Source organism: Neomonachus schauinslandi, chromosome 8, assembly GCF_002201575.2.
Source record: "Neomonachus schauinslandi chromosome 8, ASM220157v2, whole genome shotgun sequence".
Classification (NCBI taxonomy): Eukaryota; Metazoa; Chordata; class Mammalia; order Carnivora; family Phocidae; genus Neomonachus; species Neomonachus schauinslandi.
The window spans coordinates 129,561,570-129,584,434 of NC_058410.1; the positions used below are offsets into that span (position 1 = coordinate 129,561,570).

At 50.7% G+C, this 22,865-nt stretch overlaps 1 protein-coding gene across 5 annotated transcripts; it reads right to left on the minus strand.

Annotated features, from left to right (window-relative positions):
* Positions 1 to 6: 6 nt before the first annotated feature.
* On the minus strand, positions 7 to 21,894 carry TFAP2A (transcription factor AP-2 alpha). 5 transcript variants are annotated; one of them, XM_021696934.2, is made up of 7 exons: positions 21,751 to 21,894; positions 12,157 to 12,591; positions 8,985 to 9,036; positions 6,727 to 6,958; positions 4,426 to 4,544; positions 2,363 to 2,504; positions 7 to 376 (listed from the first exon to the last, which is right to left on the minus strand). In XM_021696934.2, the coding sequence occupies exons 1-7, from the start codon at positions 21,781 to 21,783 to the stop codon at positions 88 to 90; spliced, it is 1,302 nt and encodes a 433-aa protein (XP_021552609.1). In that variant the 5' UTR covers positions 21,784 to 21,894; the 3' UTR covers positions 7 to 87. The 5 variants fall into 5 exon arrangements, with proteins under 5 accessions (XP_021552609.1, XP_021552607.1, XP_021552606.1 ...); XM_021696932.2 differs by lacking the exon at positions 21,751 to 21,894 and adding an exon at positions 17,274 to 17,414; XM_021696931.2 differs by lacking the exon at positions 21,751 to 21,894 and adding an exon at positions 14,857 to 15,089.
* Between the last annotated feature and the right edge of the window lie 971 nt (positions 21,895 to 22,865).

The following is a 22,865-nucleotide window of genomic DNA, read 5'->3' on the forward strand; positions in this document are numbered from 1 at the left end:
GGGGGGGGGGCGGGGTAGGTGGGGTGGAGACTGGGTGGGTGGGCTCCCAGGCTGGTGAGGCCGGAGAGGCAGGGCGGGAGGACAGCCTCACTTTCTGTGCTTCTCCTCTTTGTCACTGCTTTTGGCGCTGTTGTCCGTGTGGCTGTTGGGGTTGTTGCTGAGGTACATTTTGTCCATGGCCTTGAGGGCCTCGGTGAGATAGTTCTGCAGGGCCGTGACGGCGGCGCACACCGCTGGGCTACCGAAGCCGTGGGAGATGAGGTTGAAGTGGGTCAAGCAGCTCTGGATGCCAGGCTCCAGGATGGGGTTGGGCCGGGAGTTCCCCAGGGGAGATCGGTCCTGAGCCAGCAGGTCAGTGAACTCTTTGCATATCTGTCTGCAGCACAAGTGAAGCAGAGAGAGAGGGAGGGGTGAGGGGGGGAGAGAGGGAGAGAGAGAGTTGAGGCTCCCCTGTGGGCAGCGCCAGCAGCAAAGAGAAAACCTTTCCCCCTGCAGTTACCAACCCCAAAATCCAGTGAACCCGGACCTGACCCAAGGCCCCAGAGACAGACTTGGGGGGTGGCCACATGTGGGAAGACCCAGTCACCCCTCCATGTCCACTGAAACAGGGCCCTCCCTACCTTCACAAATGTCTCTCTCCCTCTCACCCCTCAGCTACACCTAACTGCCAGCCCCCTCCTTTCTCACTCACACCAAACACCCCAGACACACAAAAACATTCCACACATTTAGAAGAGAAACAAAGGAGAAGGAGAGGCACGAGGAGTCAGAAACATAAGCATCTCCCCAATAGCCGCCAAGAGCATGTCCTGTTCAAAATATCAGAGACCCACTTCCTGCTCTGTTCTAGAGAGACCTCAGTTGGTGGGATGGAATCTCTGCCCATTCACTTCAAATCAGGTTGGATGCAGACAGAAAGGCAAACTTTTCCTGGGATTATTTTGCCTTTAAATAAAGGCACAAAAAACCTGTTACTTGGGGACAATTCAGACTGAGATTGAGAGAGAGCTCAGAGAGAGAGAGCGAGAGTGCTGGGGGGAGGGGCAGAGGGAGAGAGAGAGAGAGAGAATCTCAAGCAGGCTCCATGCCCCAGCCTGAGGCGGGGCTCGATCTCAAGATCCTGAGATCATGACCTGAGCTGAAATCCAGAGTGGGATGCTTAACCAACTGAGCCACCCAGGCGCCCCTCAGACTGATTTTTGAGAAGAAATAGACACTTCAATGTCAATTTCCCATTCCAACACACGGAGGGTGGGGGATCTCTAGGGAAATTGTGAATATGGATGTGCTTAGGAAGCTAAGGGAATAGAAAAAGTTGAAATCTCAGAAAGGGTCTTGAAAAGTTGGAAATACAGACAGGGGAGGCCTATACACTGGAAGCTGTCTCTGAATCTGGGAACCAAGGCCTAGCTGGGGCCTTCCTGGGGCAGCAGTAGCCTGGAGGGGGTGGGGGTGTTGGTATGAGGCAGGTAGGGAGGAGGGAAAATGGGGGAGCATTGGCAGGCTGCCCTCTCCAAGGCCAGCTGATGTCCCCAGGCCAGAAACTGTCCTGCCTGAGGCCTCAGCCTCTGCCCTCTGGTTCCAAGCCCTCCTGTGACATCGACTTTGATAATTAAGGGCTTCCAAACAAGCCTTTTAATTTTCAGAAAACATATCAAAACAGTCATTTTCTTTTCACACACCACCTGGAGAAGCCTATTCAGCCCAAGCACTGATGGGAATATAACTTGGGCCATTTGAAACCTATTTGACATCTCGCCTGTAGGCTAAAACTTGTGGGCTCTGTGTGTGTGTGAGAGAGAGAGAGAGAGAGACAGAGAGACAGAGTGAGACTTTCCAGGAGGGAGGCAAAAGGAAGGCAAGAAATGGGATAAGGGATTAAGGTTGAAACTAGGAAAACTTCTGACTTGCACATTTTGCAGGCCACTGCTTAATCCTTGCCCTCAGAGAACATATTGATAGGAGACAAAAACTGATACAGGCAAGCCTGTTACCCATTTACAGACTCGATGCTGGTCTTTCTAAAACAACATAGTCACCAATCCATACTCAGCTTCCATCAAATCCCAAGGATACTCCACCCCCATACACACTAATTTCTTTTTTTTTTTTTTTCAAACTGAGAAGGGGGAGCAGAAGAGAGGATAAAGAATGGAGACGCACCAAGAATCCCACCTACACTTCCCCTTTAAGGCAGAGTATGGATTCTAAGACTTCGCTGTTAACGTCAATTATTTACAACAACAAAGCTGATTAACACCAAACGAAGACAGGAGAAAAGTGCGACCAGAAACGATTTTGATTTTTGTTTCTCTTGACAGTAAGACACCGAGACCCCGGAGAGGTAAGGGAAATGCCTTACTTTGTAGCCAGGAGCATGTTTTTTCTTGTCACTTGCTCATTGGGATCGGAATGTTGTCGGTTGAGAAATTCAGCTACTGCTTTGGCAGGAAATTCGGTTTCGCACACGTACCCAAAGTCCCTGGCTAGGTGGACCGCTTCTCCTGGCAGGACGCGAGAGAGGAGATGAGTGCAAGAGAATGAAAAGAGTTGAGGTCAGATTTTCCTCCCAACACTCTTATTTTCTTAACCCAGATGTTGAAGAAAACACAAACTGTTTTCTCGTTTCAGGCATTTTATTTCCTTCTCTGTAGGATCTGGCAGATGAATTTATCAGGAAAAATGGCCACTTGTCCTAGAAGGCCAAGAGGATTTGAAAATGTAAATCCCATCCACCACCCTCCAGTCCCATCCCCCACCCGGATGACATTTTCCCAACTTCTCTTTTAAAATGTTTCTTGTATTCCAACCTCACACCTATCAACACATTCATAAATGATATTCATAATTACTCGTTGAGCTTTTCTGCAAAGGGAACAACTAAAGGTTTACATTTTAACTTGATCGCATATAATTATCTGTTCATCCAAACCGATTAACCAAGAGGATTTGAGGGTCACTCCACTGAGTCTGTCTGTGTTGTTGATTTTCGAATCTTTGGTTTTAATTTCCTGAACCAGTTGGTTTTTACTGCAGGGCTTCCTGCCATTAGCTCCAGCTCCGGAAGAACGCATGCGCCAATTAGAGCATCAAAGCCCTCTCTGCAGAGCTTGTTTCCATAAAATGGAGCGGATCACAAACAATAACAGTTTTCCAGAAACTGCCTCCCTGCTACAGGACTCAACCCCCAAGCCCATGCACACTCTCACACTACACCCAAAGCCACCACGACCATTTCCTTGGCGCATAATTCTTTTGGGGTATGGATAGTGGGTTCTGTACGTACTCATGTTATTTTTAATGCAAAGCCACTGTACTAGAGTTTCTGGCCCTGAACAACTGCTTATTGTTTAATAGTTATATTTTCATCTTTAACACCATTTACAAATGCCTCCTAGGATTCCTCCTCAAGTTTACAGTTTTAAACTTTATTTTAGTTCTTTATAAAGCTGGAACTCAAATCCCATTGTGATGTACCTCCTCAAATGTAAGGTGTAAAGAAGACAAAATGCCTTCTTTAAATATAAATGGTAGTTTTAGTATCTACCTGATCATTTAAGTGTTGTTGTTGTTTTTTCCTATTTGCATGAGACATTTCCAACACAACACAAAGGAAAACACAAAGACCGCTTATACATTCATTCCAACACATCTAAACTTAAGCCAATTTAGTATCAGAAACACTTAACAGGAATCCAGAGGAAGCAGGAATGTGAGTGGATTCTGATGACAGTGTATCTAGAGCATGGAGTGAGAACAGGGGTAGCTTTTGTTTTGAAGGGGTTGGAAGCTGTGTGTGTATGTGTGTGTGTGTTAAAAACTGCCATGAGAAACTTTTTGCAATGCTTATACGTCTTTTCTCTTTCCTAGCCCAACAACTCAAAATCTAAAATTGTTCACTTTTCTTCCCCTCCACTAGAGAAGCACAATTTAAATAAGAGATAAGGGAGCATATGTTTGGAAAACAAAAACCTAAAAGGGCATATAACCCTGAGCTTTCAGGACGGTCTTAAATCAGGATGCAGGTCAAAGATTCCCAAATTAATTCAGGAAGTAATGGTCACGCATTTCTCAAACGCAGATGTCAGAATAGCTTAAGTAATTTACTGCTGAGCTCTGTGGAGGAGACAGGAACTTGGAGAATATGCAGTTCTTAAATTTTCACTTTGTTTAGGTCAGAATTGGGCTTAGGGAAGTGGAATTTTGTGGCAAAGGGGAAGAAGAAAGAAGGACAGGAGTAAGTACAAATAGTTTTTTGACATGCCAGGATTCTGTTCCCTTCCAGCTATATTCTCCGGGAAAAAACAAAACAAAACAAAACCCGAAACTGCCCAATTGACACAAAATAGAACCAAACATCTGGCCACTGAGTATTATCCATTTTCCCAGAAGACAGTTCCCTTGTTAGCAAGTGGACTCGCTTACCCTCCACTAGTGACGTGAGGAGGGTGACGTTGGCAGCTTTACGTCTCCCTGCTGGCAGATTTAATCCTATTTTGTCCAGTTTTTCTCTTAAAGATCTTCCTCCATTTTTAGACTTCGCCCTGTTTCACAAATAGATGCAAGAAAGGGATTTAGAAAACACTGGGTTGCTCTGAGTTGCATTACAGTCACTCTGACAACTTCCTAACATGTGCTTTTAAAAAGTAAGGATCATGGCCCCGAGATATTAAGGGAGGGAAACCTAGGAAGGAATGGTACGGAAAGATCACAGGAGACAAGTGCTAAACTGTAAAGCACCCCCTGTGTTCAGTTATTCTTGCAGCCAAGGTGGCAGGTTGGAAGGTTTTGATTTCCCAACTCTCTAAAGAACCACAAACAAACAAACACAGTTCTCATCTCTAGGGTTTGAGGTATTTTTGAGTTCAACTGATTACTGTATATTTTCCCTGTTGTTACAATCACACAAATCCCAACGGGGTCTTTAAATTGTCTTTGCAAGAACCGCTGTTAGGTTCTTCAGAGTAACCAAAGTTATCATCACTCTCACGTTTCTTGCTCTGGCTTTAGCCCCAATGGGAAATTCATTTTACCAACTGTTTACATGCCATGTCACTAGCCTAACTAGAAATGTCAAAAGCGGGTATCAGCCTTTAAAAATTTCACTGATTTCAGAGACAATGGAGGTGGTTCTAAATAGATGTCTAAATAGACTCCCATAATCAGAAAGTGGTTAAGATAAATTGTTTAAATAAAACAGCAAATTAATTAATTTCAGATTTTATTCCCTACTCAAGTGCTCTTTAATTGTGTGGATTAGATTATACTCCCCTAGGTAAACAGTCTCCAATATTGGGGATGGGGGAAGGGGAAGAAAAAGCAGAGGGCGGATTCAGATCTGTGTCAGAAAAAGATTACAAAGGGAAGCAAAATGACTGTGAAGGAGGAAGAAAAGATTGGAAAAGCTGATGTTTAAAACCTTCCAAAAATGGTTTTATAGGCTTTGTGTGGGATATGACCATCAGAGCGGGACTATGGGTCCATAGATGCATAAATGAATAAACGTCAAAACAGTGAAGTTCTTGGTCTACTTTCTTATTAAAAAAAAAAAGAAGAGGGGCGCCTGGGTGGCTCAGATGGTTAGGCGTCTGCCTTCGGCTGGGGTCATGATTCCAGGGTCCTGGGATCGAGCCCCGCATCGGGCTTTCTGCTCGGCAGGGAGCCTGCTTCTCCCTCTCCCTCTGTCTCCCCCCCTGCTCATGCTCTCTCTCTCTCCGTATCTCTGTGTCTCAAATGAATAAATAAAATCTTTAAAAAAAATTTAAAAAATAAAAATTTAAAAAAGAAGAAAAAAGAAAAGATCATCTGGGAAAGTTCAACCCAACACCCACCACTCACAAAGTTGGGTGGAACCCTAGGAGGACGAAGCCCAAGGGAGGGAAAAACCTGCCCTGAGGGAAGGTGCTTCACCTTGCAGACCCTTATCAAATCTTATCTACGAAATGAAACCTTCCGACCTCGCAGGGCTGAGACGTGTATCCCTGGCCACGTATGTAACATGCACTCGTGGGTAACGACTACACATAATGCACGTACACGTGTCTTGCGTGCTGCCTGGAGCACATCGCGGCAGCAGTACCTAGGAACCACTAACGCGAGCGCCTTAGGCACAGGGAGTCGCCGTCTGGCCAGAGGTGACGGGTACGGGCAGTTGGGGGGAAGGCGTCTTCAAGAGAAAGCCAACGTCTTCTACTTAAAACCCTATTCAAGGGACGGCCAAGAGAAAGCCAACGTCTTCTACTTAAAACCCTATTCAAGGGACGGTGGGTTACCGTCGGAGACCCTACACGGAGGTAAGGCAAAGTAAGGCGCCTGAGAGGAAGTTTTCCAGGGCTTGCAAGGTGTACGCGAGTAGGGAAAAGGCGGCTGCACGGCGCCCCGCCGCTGCAGCGGCCGGCACTGAACCCGCGGTGCAGTGAGCTGCGCGTGCGCGCGGGGAGTTGGGTTGGGGGCGGAGGGCCCGGGGAGTGCGCTGCGGCCGCAGACCCGAGCGCGCGCCAGAACGCCGAGCGCGCGGGAAGGCTACGGAGAGCGCAGGCGCGCGCCGCCTCATCCCGCCCCCAGCTCCCACCCACCCGGTTTTACGCCCTTCTCCCCGCCCCTTTCTTTTCCCGCGAAGGGAGGGCCGTGGCGCGAGGCCCGTCTGCGTCGCCGCCCAGGCGCAGGCGCAGTGTTTCCCCGGGCCGCGGGGCGGGGCGGGGCGGGCAGGGCGGCGCCGGGCCTCACCTCCGCAGCACTCCGCCCAGCAGCGAAGCGTTGAGACACTCGGGCGGTGAGAGGCGCCGCTGTACTTCCGCCACCGTGACCTTGTACTTCGAGGTGGAGCTGAGAAGCGAGAGACGACCCGGAACTGAACAGAAGACCTCGTTGGGGTTCACGACGCCGCCGAAGAGGTTGTCCTTGTTTATGGGGATGGCGGAGACGGCGTTGCTGTTGGACTTGGACAGGGACACGGGGCCTGCGGAGACAGACGGGGAAGCTGCGTGTGGGCGTCGGGGGTCTCTCCTAAGTCCTGCCGGACCCCGGCCCTCGCCCCGGCTTGCGCCGCAACCCCCACTTTTTCCAGCCCTGAAAAATCCTGTGGCTCCTTTCCCCCACCTTCTGTCCTATTCCCTGCAGTATTCCCGTCCTGGGGATCGAGCCTCAGCCCCTCGGCGCACCTCGCCCCACCAGCCAGGCCTGTGCTTCTGCCTGGACCCTTCCCTGTTAGCCCTCGGGGTGCTGTCTAGAGATGGTGGTGAAATTGTGACCCCCTGGGCTCTCATCCGAGGAGAGATGCTGGAGTACCGGTATAGGGTGCAGGGGAGGGGATTACGTTTGCACACCGAGAGCAAGCTATGTGTACTTCGGAGGTTCTGTGGGGTGGGGGGTTCAGTGTTGGGGAGAAATTGTCCCCAAGACCTGTAATAAAGATCAGCAGAGAGTTTAGATGGCTGAAGTGGCCTGTAAGTGAACATTTCAGTTAAGGCACCAATCTGGGAGGTGGTGGATTCTCTTGTCACACACCACACATGCCCCATCCTTTTGATAAATAGGCCCTTTCCTACGTTTAGTTTTGAAAAGGACCCGAGTTTTGGAAATCCATTTCACAGCCCCATTTTGAACTGGGAGAGAAAAAGGATAAACAGGCCTACCATAGACACTAGCAATATGCCCTTTTGTTGAGCAAATAGTTAATATCCTTGTCTGCTTAAGTGTCTTCATTGGCAAGGGGAGAGGATATATTCTTACTAGTTAAAATCATAAGCTCTTCATTGTCGGCCCCACCATAGTTAGAAAAAAATTCAGAGCCAGGAAAAAGTGTACTACCATGTTACATTTCTCAACATCAATATAATTCAGATGCATTCACAACCATTTAAGTACTGTATGCATTTGTATTTTAAAATTCCACAAGGAGACATATATAATAATATGCATACATTCTCCTCAGTACTCCTCCCTCCGTAATGGGGATATTCTAGACGTATGGGGAGGTGGGGGGCTCTAGGTTTTGGATAGATCACTTGTGACATTAATAGCTCTGGGGAGGCTAATAGAGACAATAGGAGTTAAACGAACTCTTGAGAGATTACTAATAAAAGAGCCAATTATCATGTCGACTTGGAAAGAGCATCTCTTAAGATTTATCCCTTGCACATCTAATTTGACGTGACAAAGACTTCACAGATGCAAAAATGAAACTTTAGCTAACAATATACTGATTGGGGTTAGAAATGAGAACAGTTTTATATAGCATCGTCCTCTGGTGGTGCCTAGGTTCCTGTAATGTAACATTGCTACCATAACAACAACAAAAAAAGCTGCTGTGAATAGCATTTAATCCAGTAAACTTTATTTCTACTCACTAAACACAATACAAATTACAAATCCATCCAAATCACTTGACACTTTTTAAAAACAATTTCTGCTCTGAACAATTATGCTAATAATCCTGACATCTTCAAGATGCTAATTTTAACCAAAAGCCAAATTTTGGTTAACCTAATTCACAAAGTTTAAAAACCCTTAAACAGCTAATGAGAAATTAAATTGAAGAACATGAAAGTTTTTTTCTTCCTCTGCTAAGGAGTGTTAACAAAAACACAATTGCTTTTTTATTAATGTTGAATTATTTGCACTATTTTAGCATTATACACTTCTTAACACTCATGGCCACTCACACAATGGATTAACTAAACTGTTAAACCATTTCAAAATTGAAATGCCACTTCCAAATCAGTTCAACTATTACACATTTCATGTGTTTGTCTAGATATCATTAAACTAAATTAAATGGTCAAATCATGAACAAAGCTAGCCTGTTGCCATTACTAACATACTGAAAGCCGATCATTTAAGCATTGCTGTTCTATGCCATCTATTTGCTAATTCTGAGCCTTTAGGAAATCCTATTTGAAAAAAATAAATACAGCTCTGCGAGTTCTTTTAAATAGCACTACGCCTGTAAGGACATGCCTGGAATGTAGAAGGAAATGGCTTACCTTTCTTAATTACAGTTTGATCTGGGATGTTAATACCCGGGTCTTCTACATGCTGCAACAAAAGGATACACATGGATGTAAGTGTATAATCAAAACAAAAGGAAATGAATATTCTGTGCAAGATGGGGGGAGGGGAAGGTATAGAATCAAAATTTCCTCCTCCCATATAGTGACATTTATATATAAACATCTCATCTTGGCTTATTGGAATTTGAGGCTTTGGAACTCAAGAGGTTTCACTGCACACCCACGGCCAATTTCTCCTCCCCCAGCAAATAATCCATGTTTGAAGGAGGTGGGGGTGGGGAATAAAACTTTCTTTGCAAATTAAACCAAGTTTTGGAGCACCTAATCTTTCTCACAAAGTCAGTTCAACCTTTAAAAATGCACCTAGCTTTAGTTTGGCGCCTCAGCAGCTTCGGACTTCAGCGTTTCCAGTGTTCAGGCAGCAAAAGCCAGGGAAACACAATAGAAATGACAGAGGCGAGAGTAAGAGGGGAGTGTTGTAAACGTTTTAGGTAATGTGATAAAAAGCAAAGGCATATACACACCTTCACTTATGGAAAATTAAAAATAATTTTTAAAGATGATTACTGCCTAAACTGGGTATCAGAAAGGAATATGAAAACGATTAAAAAAAAAAAAAAAAAAACCTCTGAGGGTATTTTTTTTTCCTGTTGTCCAGCAGCGGATTTGTTGGTGTGGGTTTTTTTTTTTTTTCCTTCTCTCTCTCTTTCTCTCTCTCTCCTTTTTTTTTTTTTACAGATGGATGGGTATACGTGTGTGCTAGAGTCAAAACGTGATTAGAAAGTAAAATGAAATCATGTTTTCTAATGCAGAAACTGACAGGCAATATAATGTCTGGCTGTGTTTACAAATTAGCACCAGGGCTGCTGAGATAGAAGATTTCGCAATCGTTACCAAACACAGGCATTACCATTTAAAAAACTATTACTTCCTTCTCTAGTCTTTGTCCAACAATAATACTGATTTGAACATTTTCCATTCTGTCTTGGATTTATGCTCCTGTTAATTGTGCCTGATCGCAATGATTCCGGGTGGATGGTACTAAGTTGCTTTATTACAGGTTTTATTATACTCAATGCTCTCATTTGTAACTTGCCTAAAGTGCTTCTGGATTTAAGTATAATTAAATTGAGAAATGTTCAGAAATGACTACTGCTGCAGTTCTTGTGTTTTAACTATATGGGGAAATATGATCCCTTTATGCATGCACCCTAAACCCATAAAGTAAATGTAGTGTGGCATAATACTTTTATTTGTGTTATTTCTAGACCTTGTCCATACAGGGAAGACTGTTAAGTTTAAAATCCCACTGAGATATTAATGATTAAATAATTTTCACCATCAATTTGATTTTCTTAAATATTTAGCAGTCATTCTTATTAAAGGTTAACTGTTGCAGCAATGGGAAAATTGAAAACAACCCTTTTCTTGACCCAAATTCCTTTGAAAGAATTTTTTTTTAATAGGTGGGGGAAGGTGGGGAAGAGCAGCAACTGGGTTTCCTTGTTTTTATTTGATCTTTTGGTTAATTTCTCCTACTAATTTCACCACAAAAAGTGACTATACAGGTGTTAAGAAGTCACACCAGCCACTTTGGAATTTTTGCAAAGTAGAGCAATTCTAATTCATGGTAATTCCAAAAGGCTGCAGTGCATTTTGCAATTCAAATATGTCCAAAGAGCGGGCTAGGAAAAAGATTCAGAGACTCTTTGGGAAGGGGAACTGAAATGATCACAACTTCCAGGTTTGTTTTTTAATTTGCATTTTCTCAACTATTCCTCCTCTTATTTTACTTCCCAAGAAATGCACTGTTTGGTATCAGTTTCCAAAAACATTTATGAACACAGACACACACACAATGCTTACTAAACCCCACAATGGATTAAGTGCCTACTTTTCCTGCTTTCCATGCAAGGCTGCTAAACATAACCAACAAATTTCAGTGATTAACTGGGCCAAATGAGAGCTGTAATAAATTTTCTATTTTCCTATGTAACTTAAATAATGTTTTAAATTCACCAAGCAAGCAGGTAAGTTCATCTGACCATTTTCTTTGCAATCTAATGCAGTAATCATTAAACTGTCAACGGACATATTGCTGCAATATTTGATGCACTAATTTGAAATAGCATTTTAGTAAAAATCACATCCAGATACATTTCCTCTCCAAAGAAAAGCAGCATTAACAGAGCCTTTACAGCTTTAATAAAATTATTGGCTCATTCTAATTCCATTTCAGGAGGGTTGTGAGGAAACCATAAATACGTAGAATTGAAACAGAGATGCTGGTTTAAATTTAATTTCAGAAAGTATTTTCAGATTATCAATAGCCTGGTTTACACTGTAAATAGTAAATGTGCTAATACCATGCTTATTCAGAAATCGTTTTAAACTGCATTTATTGATAACTGGATTAGAACTCAAATAATGTACTGCCCAATAGTCTCAAAACATTTAATTTAATATGGGGTGTAGCAGGTTCTGATAGGATTTGGGAACCCAGCTAGTGATTTATGAGGTCAGCACTTAGCACCCCTAGGAGGAGAAGGAGGCTGCATTTTAATGTCCCTCTGCTCCGATTTGCTACTTACTATTCTTTAATCAGGGTAGGCTACACACATAACTTTTAGATATCACTAGTGCTTATGAAATCCGGTAAAAATAATTTTTTTAGGATGTCGTTCACGCTTTATTTTAAAGTGCTAGGGTATTTAATGAGCTCTTTTGGTTGAATTCAACATCTTTTTCAGGACAGGGAGCAATCCCCCACGCCAGACTCAGCGGTGGAATTAGATCCTCTCCCAATCGAAACAGTTTACTGTCGTGGAGAGGGGCAGATATGGTTAATGGTGACATTCGTCTGATTTATTTCTGTGTCGGTGGAAATGGTAATGCAGGCATTGTTTGAAGGAGCTCCAGGAACCATTGTTCTAGGGCTATAACTCTCAACTACTTTTTAATTTTTTAATTCGGTCGTTTATGTGGGTTCTCCAAGTGTCCGCCCAAAAAATAAAATGAAATTTTGAAAAAGTAAATGCCATTGAGGAAAACCCCAGGCCCACAGGCTGTGTGTCCCGATTATCTTCTCTGGGGGTGGGTGAGCAGGCGCTGCGTTCTCCCTCGCACCACCCGCGCGGCCTCTTACCGGGACGTCCTCGATGGCGTGAGGTAAGGAGTGGATCGGGAGGTCTCCGAGTCCTGAGCTAAGCCCGTGTGGGCCGTGCAGAAGGTCTTCGTGCCGCCGGTAGTCCCTGCGAGGATCCAGGCCCGAAAGCTGGTGCGGCAGCCCCCGGTGCGTGTGCAGGAGCCCAGACTCCTGGCTCTGCCTCTGGCCGGGCCAGCCCGGGTGCTGCGGCTGCGGCTGAGCGTGCAGGGGGTTCAGGCTGTAGGGGTCGTTGACGTGGGAGTAAGGATCTTGAGACTGGGGGTAGATAGGCTGGTAGGGCGGGGGGAAGTAGGGGGGCTGGAAGTCGGCATTAGGGGTGTGGGACAGCGGCGGGGCGCTCGTGTAGGGAGATTGACCTACAGTGCCCAGCTGGGGCAACCGCGCCGTCCCGTTGCTGGTGCCGTCGTGGCGGTCCTAAGAGAGAGAGAGAGAGAAGAAGGGGGGAACAAGAAATCAGGCGTCGAGTTACAGCTGTCCACTCTAAATCCACTCCGCAAGACTGCGTGGGAAACCGCTCATTCCCGTCGGCAGGCCGCCGAAAGAAATGAGCTCTAAGTTGTTCATTTCGGAAAATACCCCAGTAGTGAAACGGGCTCTTCCAAAAACGCAGGGAATTAGATCGTGCAAATGTGGGGGCATAAGAGGCTCTGTTTAGGCTTCTCTTTCAAAGTGGGGGAGGGAGATAGAAAAAGGCCTCCCAGAATACAGCCCGTTAAACTGCAGCGTGAAACCTCCCTTAAGCAAAATTAAAATTCCTGCTAAATATTAAACAGTATAAGCGGCCTTTTCTTTTTTCCCCCGGATTTGAACCTGCCTGCCACTGCGTTATTGTTTACCCTGTTCCATTTATTTGGAAGGAAAAAAAATCATACACGTTCAAAGACTATTACCATTTCATGACTATTTAAATAGAAACATTTCGTAGAGGGGCTGTAACGAAAGCACACCTTTAAATTACCAGCTTAAAGAAGATTTAAACTGCAGGATGGGGTTCTGTCTTTTCCGCTTCCTCAGTTAGGAGCCTTTTTCTCGACAGGGTCGATTTATGGTACGGATGGGGAGAGGGCGGACGTCAAGTCAAGGTTTAAAATAGAAAGATTCAGCCTTATTGGGTTTAAAAGAGAAAGGTGCACCCCGGGGCGGAGGCTCCCACCCCTTGCACCCCAGCCCCAAAGGGCAGAAGAAACGCCTGACTTTATGTTCCTCTATTGCAATTCGCTTGCAAAACAAGCGAACAGACTTGATTCAAGGGAGTGCGAACCCTCGGAGGTTCAGCCCCGGGCCCCGAGGGTAGGGGACACACCGGCCGCGTTTTTCCTACAGATGGATTAAGCATCAAACGTTGAGAACATCTCGGGAACAAGTGCAGACGCAAGGAAATAAGGATGAACGTGGCGAGAAACACGCCTGGGGAAGTAGCGGCGAGGTAGGTCTGCGCGCCGGGAGAGGTCGAGCGGGGGCGGGGGGTAATGCATTCGACTTAAGAATGAAAAAAGCGAGAGAAAAGGGGAAAGAGAGAAATGCAAATGGAAAAGGGGTGCCCTGAAGGAAACCTGGGCGCGAAACCCGAGGTTGCGGGCAGCGCCGCAACACCAGGTTTCCAGAAGAGAATTCCTAAGGAAACAGGGATGGGGGTGGGGATGGGACTCACCATAGCTGAAAAACTGTGAACTAACATCTGCGAAGAGTCTGGGGTAACGAGTCAGGGTGGAAAAAAACAAGCAAGCCTGGAGAGCCCGGCTGCCCCGCCGCCCGAGCGCGCCCCACACAAAAGGCGCCGAGAGCCCCGCGCCACCCAGGACTCCAGTCACAGCGCAGACGCTCCCCCGAGCGCTGGAGCCCCGCTCTGGTCCATCCGAACTTGAACCACCGATTCGAGCGGCGCCTTCAGCTGGTCGAACCCACGGTCTCTATCCTGCCGTGATCGGTTATGATTCAAAGTTCCTTAAAAAATGAAAAACCCCAAAAAAGGAAAAGAAAAAAGTGTGTGTGTGTCTGTGTGTATGTGCGTGTTCCTTAATCCGTGTCTCCCCTCTTTTCTTAGCGGCGGCTTCGCTTGAGCTTCTAATAACCGCGCTGGGCAGCGTTCCTGGAGCCTCCTAATAGCAGATATTCATGACTATTAATATTACACGAATACTTAATAAGGGAAGAATGCCTGGAAATCGAGCGTGAAGCGGAGAGGCAACTCGCGCCGGAGCCGGCTCTCAATGCAGTCCATTGACGGGAGCCTCAGTGTAGCAAATCGGAGGTGGGGAGAGGGAGCGCGAGAGACAAAAAGCGGGCGAGAGAGGGAGCGGGCGAGCGCGCGGGGGGCCGCGGCGCGGCGTCTGGCGAATCACAGGGAAGGGGCAACATTTTAAAAGGTTGCAGGGCATGCAAAAGTGAAAGAGAAAGAGGGAGAGAGGGAAACCGAGGGAGAGAGCGCAGAGAGGGAGAATGTGTCTGCGTGCGTGTGTGAGAAAGAAAGTGTGGGTGAGAGAGAGGAGCCCAGAGTGGGGAGAGGGGAGGGAGGGAAGGAGGGAGAGCCCGAGAGGAGGAAGGGAGGGAAAAAGGGAGGGAGGGAGGGAAGGAGGGGGAGGGGGCCGAGCCGGAGCGCACGGAGGGGGAGACCGCGGGGGAGGGGGAGGGGGAGAGGAAGCGAGCGAGGACAATCAGACCTAAAAGGCTGGGGCAGACCTCGGGATACCGTGGGGGCCGCGCGTCGCGGGCAGGAGCTGCCGGGGACCGCGTCCGGGCATTCATCGGGCCCTCGGCGCGGGAGGTGCTGCCCGACCCTCTCGGGCCGCGGGCTCCTCCGCTCCGCAGCCGGGCCTGGGACTCGGGATTCGGCTGCCCGCTGCCGCGCCGCTCCTCCATCGCCCGGCGCCCCGCCCGGGACCGGCCCGCCCGCCCGCTCCACCGGCCCTCGCCTCGGCCGCCGCTTGAGTTTCCCTCGGACAGCCCGGGCCGTTCGCTCTGCGGCAGCTGCCGCCCCGCCCTCAGCTCTCCGGGGCAGGGGCTCGGGGAGGGGGAGCCGGGACGCGGTCCGGGGCGCGCAGAGACGCTAGGCGGCCCAGCTCGGGCGCCGCTGGCAAGGGCTCCCGGCTCCCGGCGCAAACCCGTCCGACTGGCTGGGCCACTCCCGCCCGACGCCGCCCCCCACCCCCCGGATGACACGGCTCCCTCTCTCCCAGCGCGGCAAGGCTGCCGCCGCTGCCAGTCCGCCCGCTGCGTTGTCAGAACAAGCGGCACCTCGCCTCCTGCGTGTCCCTGCAGAGCCCCGACATAATTAGACAGCCCTGGGCCGGCTCGGAAACCCGAAATCCCTGCTCCGGCGCTCGCCCACCGCAGTCAAAGTTCTTGAAACAGCCCTCACTCTGTTCTCGCGCTCTCTCTCTCTCTTTGCCTCACTTACACACACATCCGCACGCGCCCCCACAGGGTCCCTCAAGTTCTTCGCCTCCCACCCAGGTCTCATCGGTGCCCAGCGCCGCGCAGAGGTTCGGACCCCGCCCGCCGAGGGCCTGGCGTCCGGAGCTGGATTTCGGCCTCCGCGAAAGTGAAATGCCCGAGCCTCGGGCCATCAGCCCTGGCGGGGACAATTCACTCTCGGAGACTGAGGAGCTCACTCGGACCAGTTCGCAGAGCAAACCCCCCCACCCCGACCCCCCGCCACGGGCCTGAAAACAAAGCGGCTGGTGTGCCCCGGGGTCTCTGCGCCCCGCATCGCGCACAGCAGGAGCCCCTAGAGAAGCGCCGTCCCCGTGGGATGTCACCCCGTGCCCCATGGGGTGAGGGGAGGGCGAAACGAAAGAGCCCGGGAAAGGAGAAAGATTTAAAATAGTCGACGGAGAAGAGAGGGGGAAGGGAACCGGTGACACATCGTTCACACAAACCCGCGTTCTGATTTCAAATGAAGACAAGACCCACGCAGCTGCGCCCGCGCAGACCTCTGCTCCAGACATTTCCAGCTCCAAATGCCAAAGAGAAAGAAAAGAACAGAAAAGAAAAAATAGCAAAAACCGGGATTACCACCTATTTTGGTAATCGGCCGCGGGCCGCGGGCCCCCCCCCCCCTCCTGTGACTCCTCCGTTTATTTCAGCCGGGGTTGTGAAGGAGTTCGGGGCCGCGGCAGCCAGGCCGGCTCCCAGCGCCTCCCGCGGGCGGGTCAGTGGTGCTGGAGCTGCCCCGGCTGCCCCGAGAAGCCGAGCTCCGGAGACCCTGGGTTTTTAAAATGGGCTCCAAAGAGGCGCGCTCCATCCGCGCCGCGGGCTCCGCGCACCCGAGGTCGTGTGCAGCCCCGCCAGGATTCCCACGGTCACGCAGCCGACTGCCAGGCCGCTGCAGGGGCCGAAGCTTGAGGACCCGGCGACTAGGCGGCTCCACGCGGTGCAGCCCTCCCACCTCCACCCCAGGGATGCTCTCAGAGTATCCCTCAGAGGGAGAAGCTGCTTAGAACTTCTTCAATAACATAGATACCTGGAACGAGCCCCGCAGCAATTTGGGAGAGAGGTGCTTCCAGACTGAACCCAATAACTGGGAGGTGCAACACAGCTCAGAGCGAAGTGTGCAGGCTCCTTCTCCAAACAGAAGAGACCCTTCCTTTTTAGAAAGGGGGAGGGGGAAGATAGGAAGGAAGGAAAAAAATGAATAAATAAAATAAGGAATTTTAAAGATCGGAGAGGAAGTATAAGGAGGGAAATGGGTTTTCTCTTTCCTTTCTCTTCCTGGTGACTCGGCCCCCAGAATCTCGCTGGAGAGACACGCAGGGTGCACAGACGCGTGCCCAATTGCCAGGAACTGCTTCAAAGACCCATGCTCGTCTCTTCGCTCCACTCTTAGGCAAGCCCAAAACTGGCCAGAAAAAAATAGGTGTGTGTGGGGGGGGAGAGTGGGACACCAGCTTCGAAGGAGGGAAATGAAAGAAGACAGCGTCCACATCCTTCCTCTCCAGCTTCTCCCCCGCGTTCTCCGGGCGAATTGGAGAGGCGGGCGCTGCGCTGGGGAAAGTTTGTCCCACCCGCATTTCGCAGCTGGCTGCGAGGAGAGGAGGAGGCGCGGGAAGGTAGACCTCGGAGCCTGCGGCCGTAAGGATAGCCAACGCCGCGCTTACCTCGCAGTCCTCGTACTTGATATTATCCGTCAGTTTCCAAAGCATTTTCATGGATCGGCGTGAACGGATTTGCCCCCTTCTCCGCCTCGCACCCAAGTGGAGCTACTCTCTGGGTAAGCGCAAAGTGTCGGCTGCCGGCGGTGAGCGCAGGAGGAGGAGGAGGAGGGCGAGGAGGAGGAGGAGGAGGAGGAGGGCGAGGAGGAGGAGGAGGAGGGCAAAAAGGAGGAGGAGGAGGAGGGCGAGGAGGAGGAGGGCGAGGAGGAGGAGGCGAGAAGCGAAAGAGCTCCCGTGTGCGCTCGGAGATCTCCCTCTAATGGTAGAAACTTTTCCCTTTTCCAGCTCTTTACCAACAGCCTAATCGCCTCATTAGCATATCAACAATAGTCCAATTGCTCGCCAGCACCGCAATCTGCGGCCGGCCGCTCCGACCCAGGTATAAAGGCCTCTCTGAGCGGCGAACTTGCTCCTAGAGCGCACGCCCGCCTGTGAGCCGACAAAATCTCCTCTGAGACCAGCCGCGCGCCCCGGCCCCAGCCACCCGCAGTCTCCCCGCCGCGCCATTCTACCCCTCTCCTCTTCCTCTCCGTCTCCTCCTCGAGGGAGATGCCCTCCGCAAAAACCCGGCACCGTGCAGGGTCCAAGCGGCTGCGCCTGGGGCTCGGCTTTCAGCACCTCTCCCTCACCCCTGCCAACGCTAACCGCGCTGTCCTTGCGGCCCCGTCCAATTTTATTAGAAATTATTATCCCTTTCGCAATTAAATATAATCATCAAACCAAGACCGGCAAAGTCACTCCAGGATTTTTGCCCAACAAGAGATCGCCTCCGCTCCCGGCAGCCACCACCTCGGGCCGCAGCGCCTTGGAAGTTTTATTGGCTTTGCGCTTCCCACCCCCCTACCCCCCCACCCCCAGGTTGAAGATTTTGCCAAACGGCTCCAGTCGCTCGGCTGGGGTTTGCGATCCTTTAATTGCCGCATGTAAAATAAAAATTGTACCCTGAAGAGGTTAGTTGACAGCTCCAGGGGTTAAATGATTTTCCTCTCGTTTGTATGAAGCTAGGGCTGACTGATAATTCAACGTGGTGTTGGGGCTAAGGGTTTCCTAGGTGCGATGTGGACAAAATACAGAACTCCTACGGAGACTCACAGTCGCTCCTGGAGTTGTGCCGAAACACCGACATGTGTGCTCCGTGTCATGCATGCATCAAAATAAATCGCTGGGAACTAACTCTTCGCTGTGCTAATCTGCTCCAGTTTTCCCAAGATCCCCCTTTTTAATTAAAGCAGGGAGAGTTCCTTCATGATTTGGTGATGTTACTAAAGCGGGCGCGCTCGCGGCGCAGTGCCCGGCTGACGCGGAACCCGGAGGCCCGGGGGCCACCCCCTAGTCCAGGTTGGCCAGTCCAGGCTTTTCCGCTCCATACAGGGACCTGCTCGCCTCACCGGGACGTTAAATATGTTTTTCTTCTGTTTTAGTGAATTGTTTTAAAGAAGAAATTAAAAAGAAAGACGTGATGTAATCCTTCGAAATACAGAGTAATTAATTTCTCTGGCTGAGCTTCTCATTTGTCCTCCATAAAAAAGTTTTTGTGTGTCTTTCTCCCTCTTGAATACTGCAAACTCACCAACAGTAGGTCAGCCTCAGAGTTGCTCTAGGAACGACTTCTGTTTCCATCTAGGCCTGTTTCTTCCAAATCTCCAGGCCTCCCAGGTCTCCATAGTGTGTCCTTGCAGAAGGGTAAAGGTGCTTGGCAAATCCGAGCATTTCTTAACAGGTGGAAGGAAGGCAAGAGGAGGGAGGACCACCTCCTCCCCCTCCCCCATCTGCAGAAGAGCAATTCTCCTTCCGGATGACTGCAGCAAATGCCCCAAGCCAGGCAGAGTAGGCCAGAGGCCCTCCCAAAAGTTAAGAAAAAGACTCGAGATGGAAGGGGGATTTAGAGCATGAGGGACACCCTCCCGTGGGCACTGCCTTACACTCCTTTTCCCCACCTGAACACTAGCACAGTTCTCTGGCTAAACACAGCCTGAGGTTAGGAGCCACGCTCCACCGGGAAAATGGTCAACTTCCAGCACTCACACCAAACACCTGAGGGGCTGCCCCCGGGGCCCGCCACCCAACGCAGTGTCTTCAAGTCGGGAGATGGGCCGCCTCGAGCATTTACACCTTCCCAGCAAGCGGCCACAGCTGCAGAGCCTGATTTGTAGGCCAAATCCTAGGCCTGGGAGCGTGGGATTTTTACACCCTCAGACGTCGCCACACTGTGCTTAAGGGAACTTCAAGTTTCGCTTTCTTTCAGTTTGTGGGCTGGGGAAGGCATTCAAGGCCCTTCATCTTCTCCACCCGCCCCCCACCCCCTTGCTGAGCCAAGCCTTGCAGATTTGTGGCTCCGCACCCACCAGGACTGCTAAACTGTTGTTGTATTCCCGCCGAGGGTGTCTTTGAGGTGCAGATCACCGCCTGCGAACTCTGTGCCACGGCCGGAGTTCTGGGCGTTGAAGAAAGGCCCAGGCGAGCGCCCCAGTAGACCCTGGAGCCAGCCAAGCGGCGTTTGTGGGAACGTCATTACCACGACAAGTCTCTTCATTACATGTCAATGCTCCGTCCTCACCAGCACCCCGGGACAGGAGCGCCAGGCCTGGGGCTAGAGGTCGGGGGTCCAGGCCTGAAGTGGGGGCGTGGAAAGGCCATTGGAGGGAAAAATGAGTATCAGTGTGAGACAGAGACACCGAGAGAAACAAAGAGACAGCAAGGGGCCTGAATGACTATTTTCTCTGGTTGTCACCACTCAGTGGGACCAGAGGGCCCAATAGGCCAAGCCTGAAGGATCCAGCCCCTCCAGGCCCCAAATCTACATGCCCCACCCGAGAGGCAGGCTTCCCACCACTTGCCAAACTGTGAACCCGCAGGAGCCAGGCCCAGGGTTCGCTCCTTTACCCTTTGGGCCATATGCTCACTGCGACCAGACCAAACCGTAGGCCCTTTAGAAGCTCAGACCCAGGCTGATCCTGCACTACTGTTACCTTCTCAGACCCGAGGAGTTTGGCTGAGAGGTGCACTCGGCTTGTGGAGAAAACTGCAAAGACCTCAGCTAAAGACCTCCCCCAGTCTACACCCTCCAGAGAAAAGAAGGAAGAAGGGCCCTGAGGCCCACTGGGGCAAGGGAGGGGAAGTGTGGATTCCCAACATTTGTGTTTGGTGTGGGATTTGCACCCTTAAACCACAAAGTCAGTCTAACTTTGGGAATGAAATTGCATTTTAGGGAGGTTTAATTGGGAGGAGAGGTATAAAAGAGCCCAGGGTTAACAAAAATAATAAATACAAGGAGAGAAATAAAAAGTGCAAGACAGTTTCCTTTCCCCAACTCCAAAGAATGTAGTAAAGACTCTGAATTTTATTTCTAACGGCACAAATCTGAAACACGAAAAAGAACTCGTCCCAGAAAGGGCAGAGCCTCGACTTCTCTCTGGGAAGTTCCCGGCGTTCGGTTCAAATTGCCCTGCAGGCTTTTAGGCACACAGAATCTCGCCCTAACCAGGCCTCCCTGTGCCAGGGGGTGGGGGTGGGGGGGAAGAGGGTCCCGCGGTTCCCATTACGAAATCGGTGACAGAGGAGAGGTTCTACCGTCACCAGCTTGGCCAGAGCTGCCCTGGTTTCCATAGGGGAAATCTCTGGAAGTTAGGAGAGAGCCGGAAGAATGCTCCTGTGGCCGGGGTGGGGTCAGGACTCAAGGGGGGCAGGATCAAGTTGGCCTTGTGGTACCCGAGGCCTAGCCGGGCCGAGTTCGGCAGACGTCGGTTTCGGCAAATCTTGGACCTGCCTTATCACCCACCATTCACCCCTCATCCAATCACCCCAATCTATAGCCCAAGCGGCGAAAACTGGCTTCACGACTCGGACCGAGAGAGAGGCTAAACTTTGTGCAAACTCTTTTAAGTTATTTCCCCAAAGAACATTCTCGCGGGCGCGACCCGTCCATCCGGACCCCTTTCCATTCTCCACACCCACTAGGTCCCCAAAACTTGGAGACAGAAAGAGAGACAGGTGCACCAGAACCCCACCTCATGCGTAGCCCTGGGGTCTAGGGCAAGAACGGAGGCGTACGGAGTAGTGAACCTTCCTTACCACGCGCTGCAACCCCCGCCCCGCGCCCTTCCCCCTCCCGAATTAGTCATCCACCCTTGTTTCTCCTGGGGGGGGGGGGGGGGGCGTGAAAGGCCGCAGCGCAAACCACAAGTGACCCCCGGGGCCACCTGTGGAGCGTGCGCCGGACTTTGCTCAGCTCCGGGCCCGCCGGCAGCGCGTGATTTTTCTGCCCTTTCTCTCCTGGGAACACTCCTGGGCGCTGCCAGGCGCGCCTCACTTACAACTCTCCTGCCCTGGGCCAAGGCTCTTCCTCTCCGCCTCCCCCCCTCCCGGCCCCCTCCCCCGCTCCACCCCCGCCCACTTCAGCCCCAGCCAAGGCAAACCCCCGTACCTGCCAGTCCCCCATTTTGGCAAGTATGGACATCGCGGCTCGGCGCTCCTGGCGACGGGTCCCCGCCGGGCATGGGCTGTAGGGCTCGGCCGGGCCCGCTCCCTGGAATCGCTTAGGCAAATCCTCCTTTTTTACCTGCTCACCAACATCTCACCTGGTCATAAAGAGCTGGGTTGCTACCTGCCGACGCATGCGCGCTGGCCCAGGAATTCACTCCGCCAGCTCTAGTCCCAGCGCCTCGCAGAGCTGACCTGGGAAGTGATGGATTTATAGCCGCGGCAATCTCGCCATCAGCTCCAGCTTTTCCCAACAGCCCCAACCCGCTTTCCCGGTCAGTTCCTGACCGGGGAACAGAAGCAGACTGCCTGCTGGGGTGTGCAGGGCGCGATGCGAGTGTGAGTGGGTGTGTTTTCGCACTCAAGCAATGGGGGTATCTACGCGCTCTTCCCCAGACTCTCCTCCCCCCTTGGAACTTTGGGGCTGGGAGAATCTCCACCCCGAGGTGGGGAGGATGGGGGGCAGCGGGGAGAAGAGAGCAAGGCCTGGAGATTGGGCCCAACCCGATAGGTCCCGCACACCTGGATGCATGCGGTAGGGCCAGATCCTGGGGCGGGCCTCCCCACTAGTCCTCAAGGTTCAGGACAGTCTGGGCCCTCGCGGATCCGAGTCTGCAACCCCCAGCGGGTTCAGCGTCCGATCCTAGATCAAAGTGTTCCTCAGTAGATGAAAACGTTCGCGATTCTGTTTCATTTCTGGCTTCTAGTTTAGTCCCCTCCCACCGCAGATAGACACACACACACTCTCTCTCTCTCTCTTGCACACTCATACACTCACACTTCTATTTAAGGTGAGCCCCTCCCCCACTCCTCTATGACTTCCCGGCTCTTTATCTTTTCCAATAATAACTCTTTAAAGGAGAAAGGGGGTTGTTGGTGGTTCTGGGATGGGCAACTGAGGTTTGGGCTGGGGTTTGCTTTCCCATGACAGATAAAATCACTCAAGTGATTTCACCGCGCTTCTAATTAGAAGGGAGATTTAAAGGAAGCCACAGGATTTGGGGCTCCCGAGGAGCTCATCTCCCCGTCAGGAACCACACCTGGTCGGGAGGGAGGCCC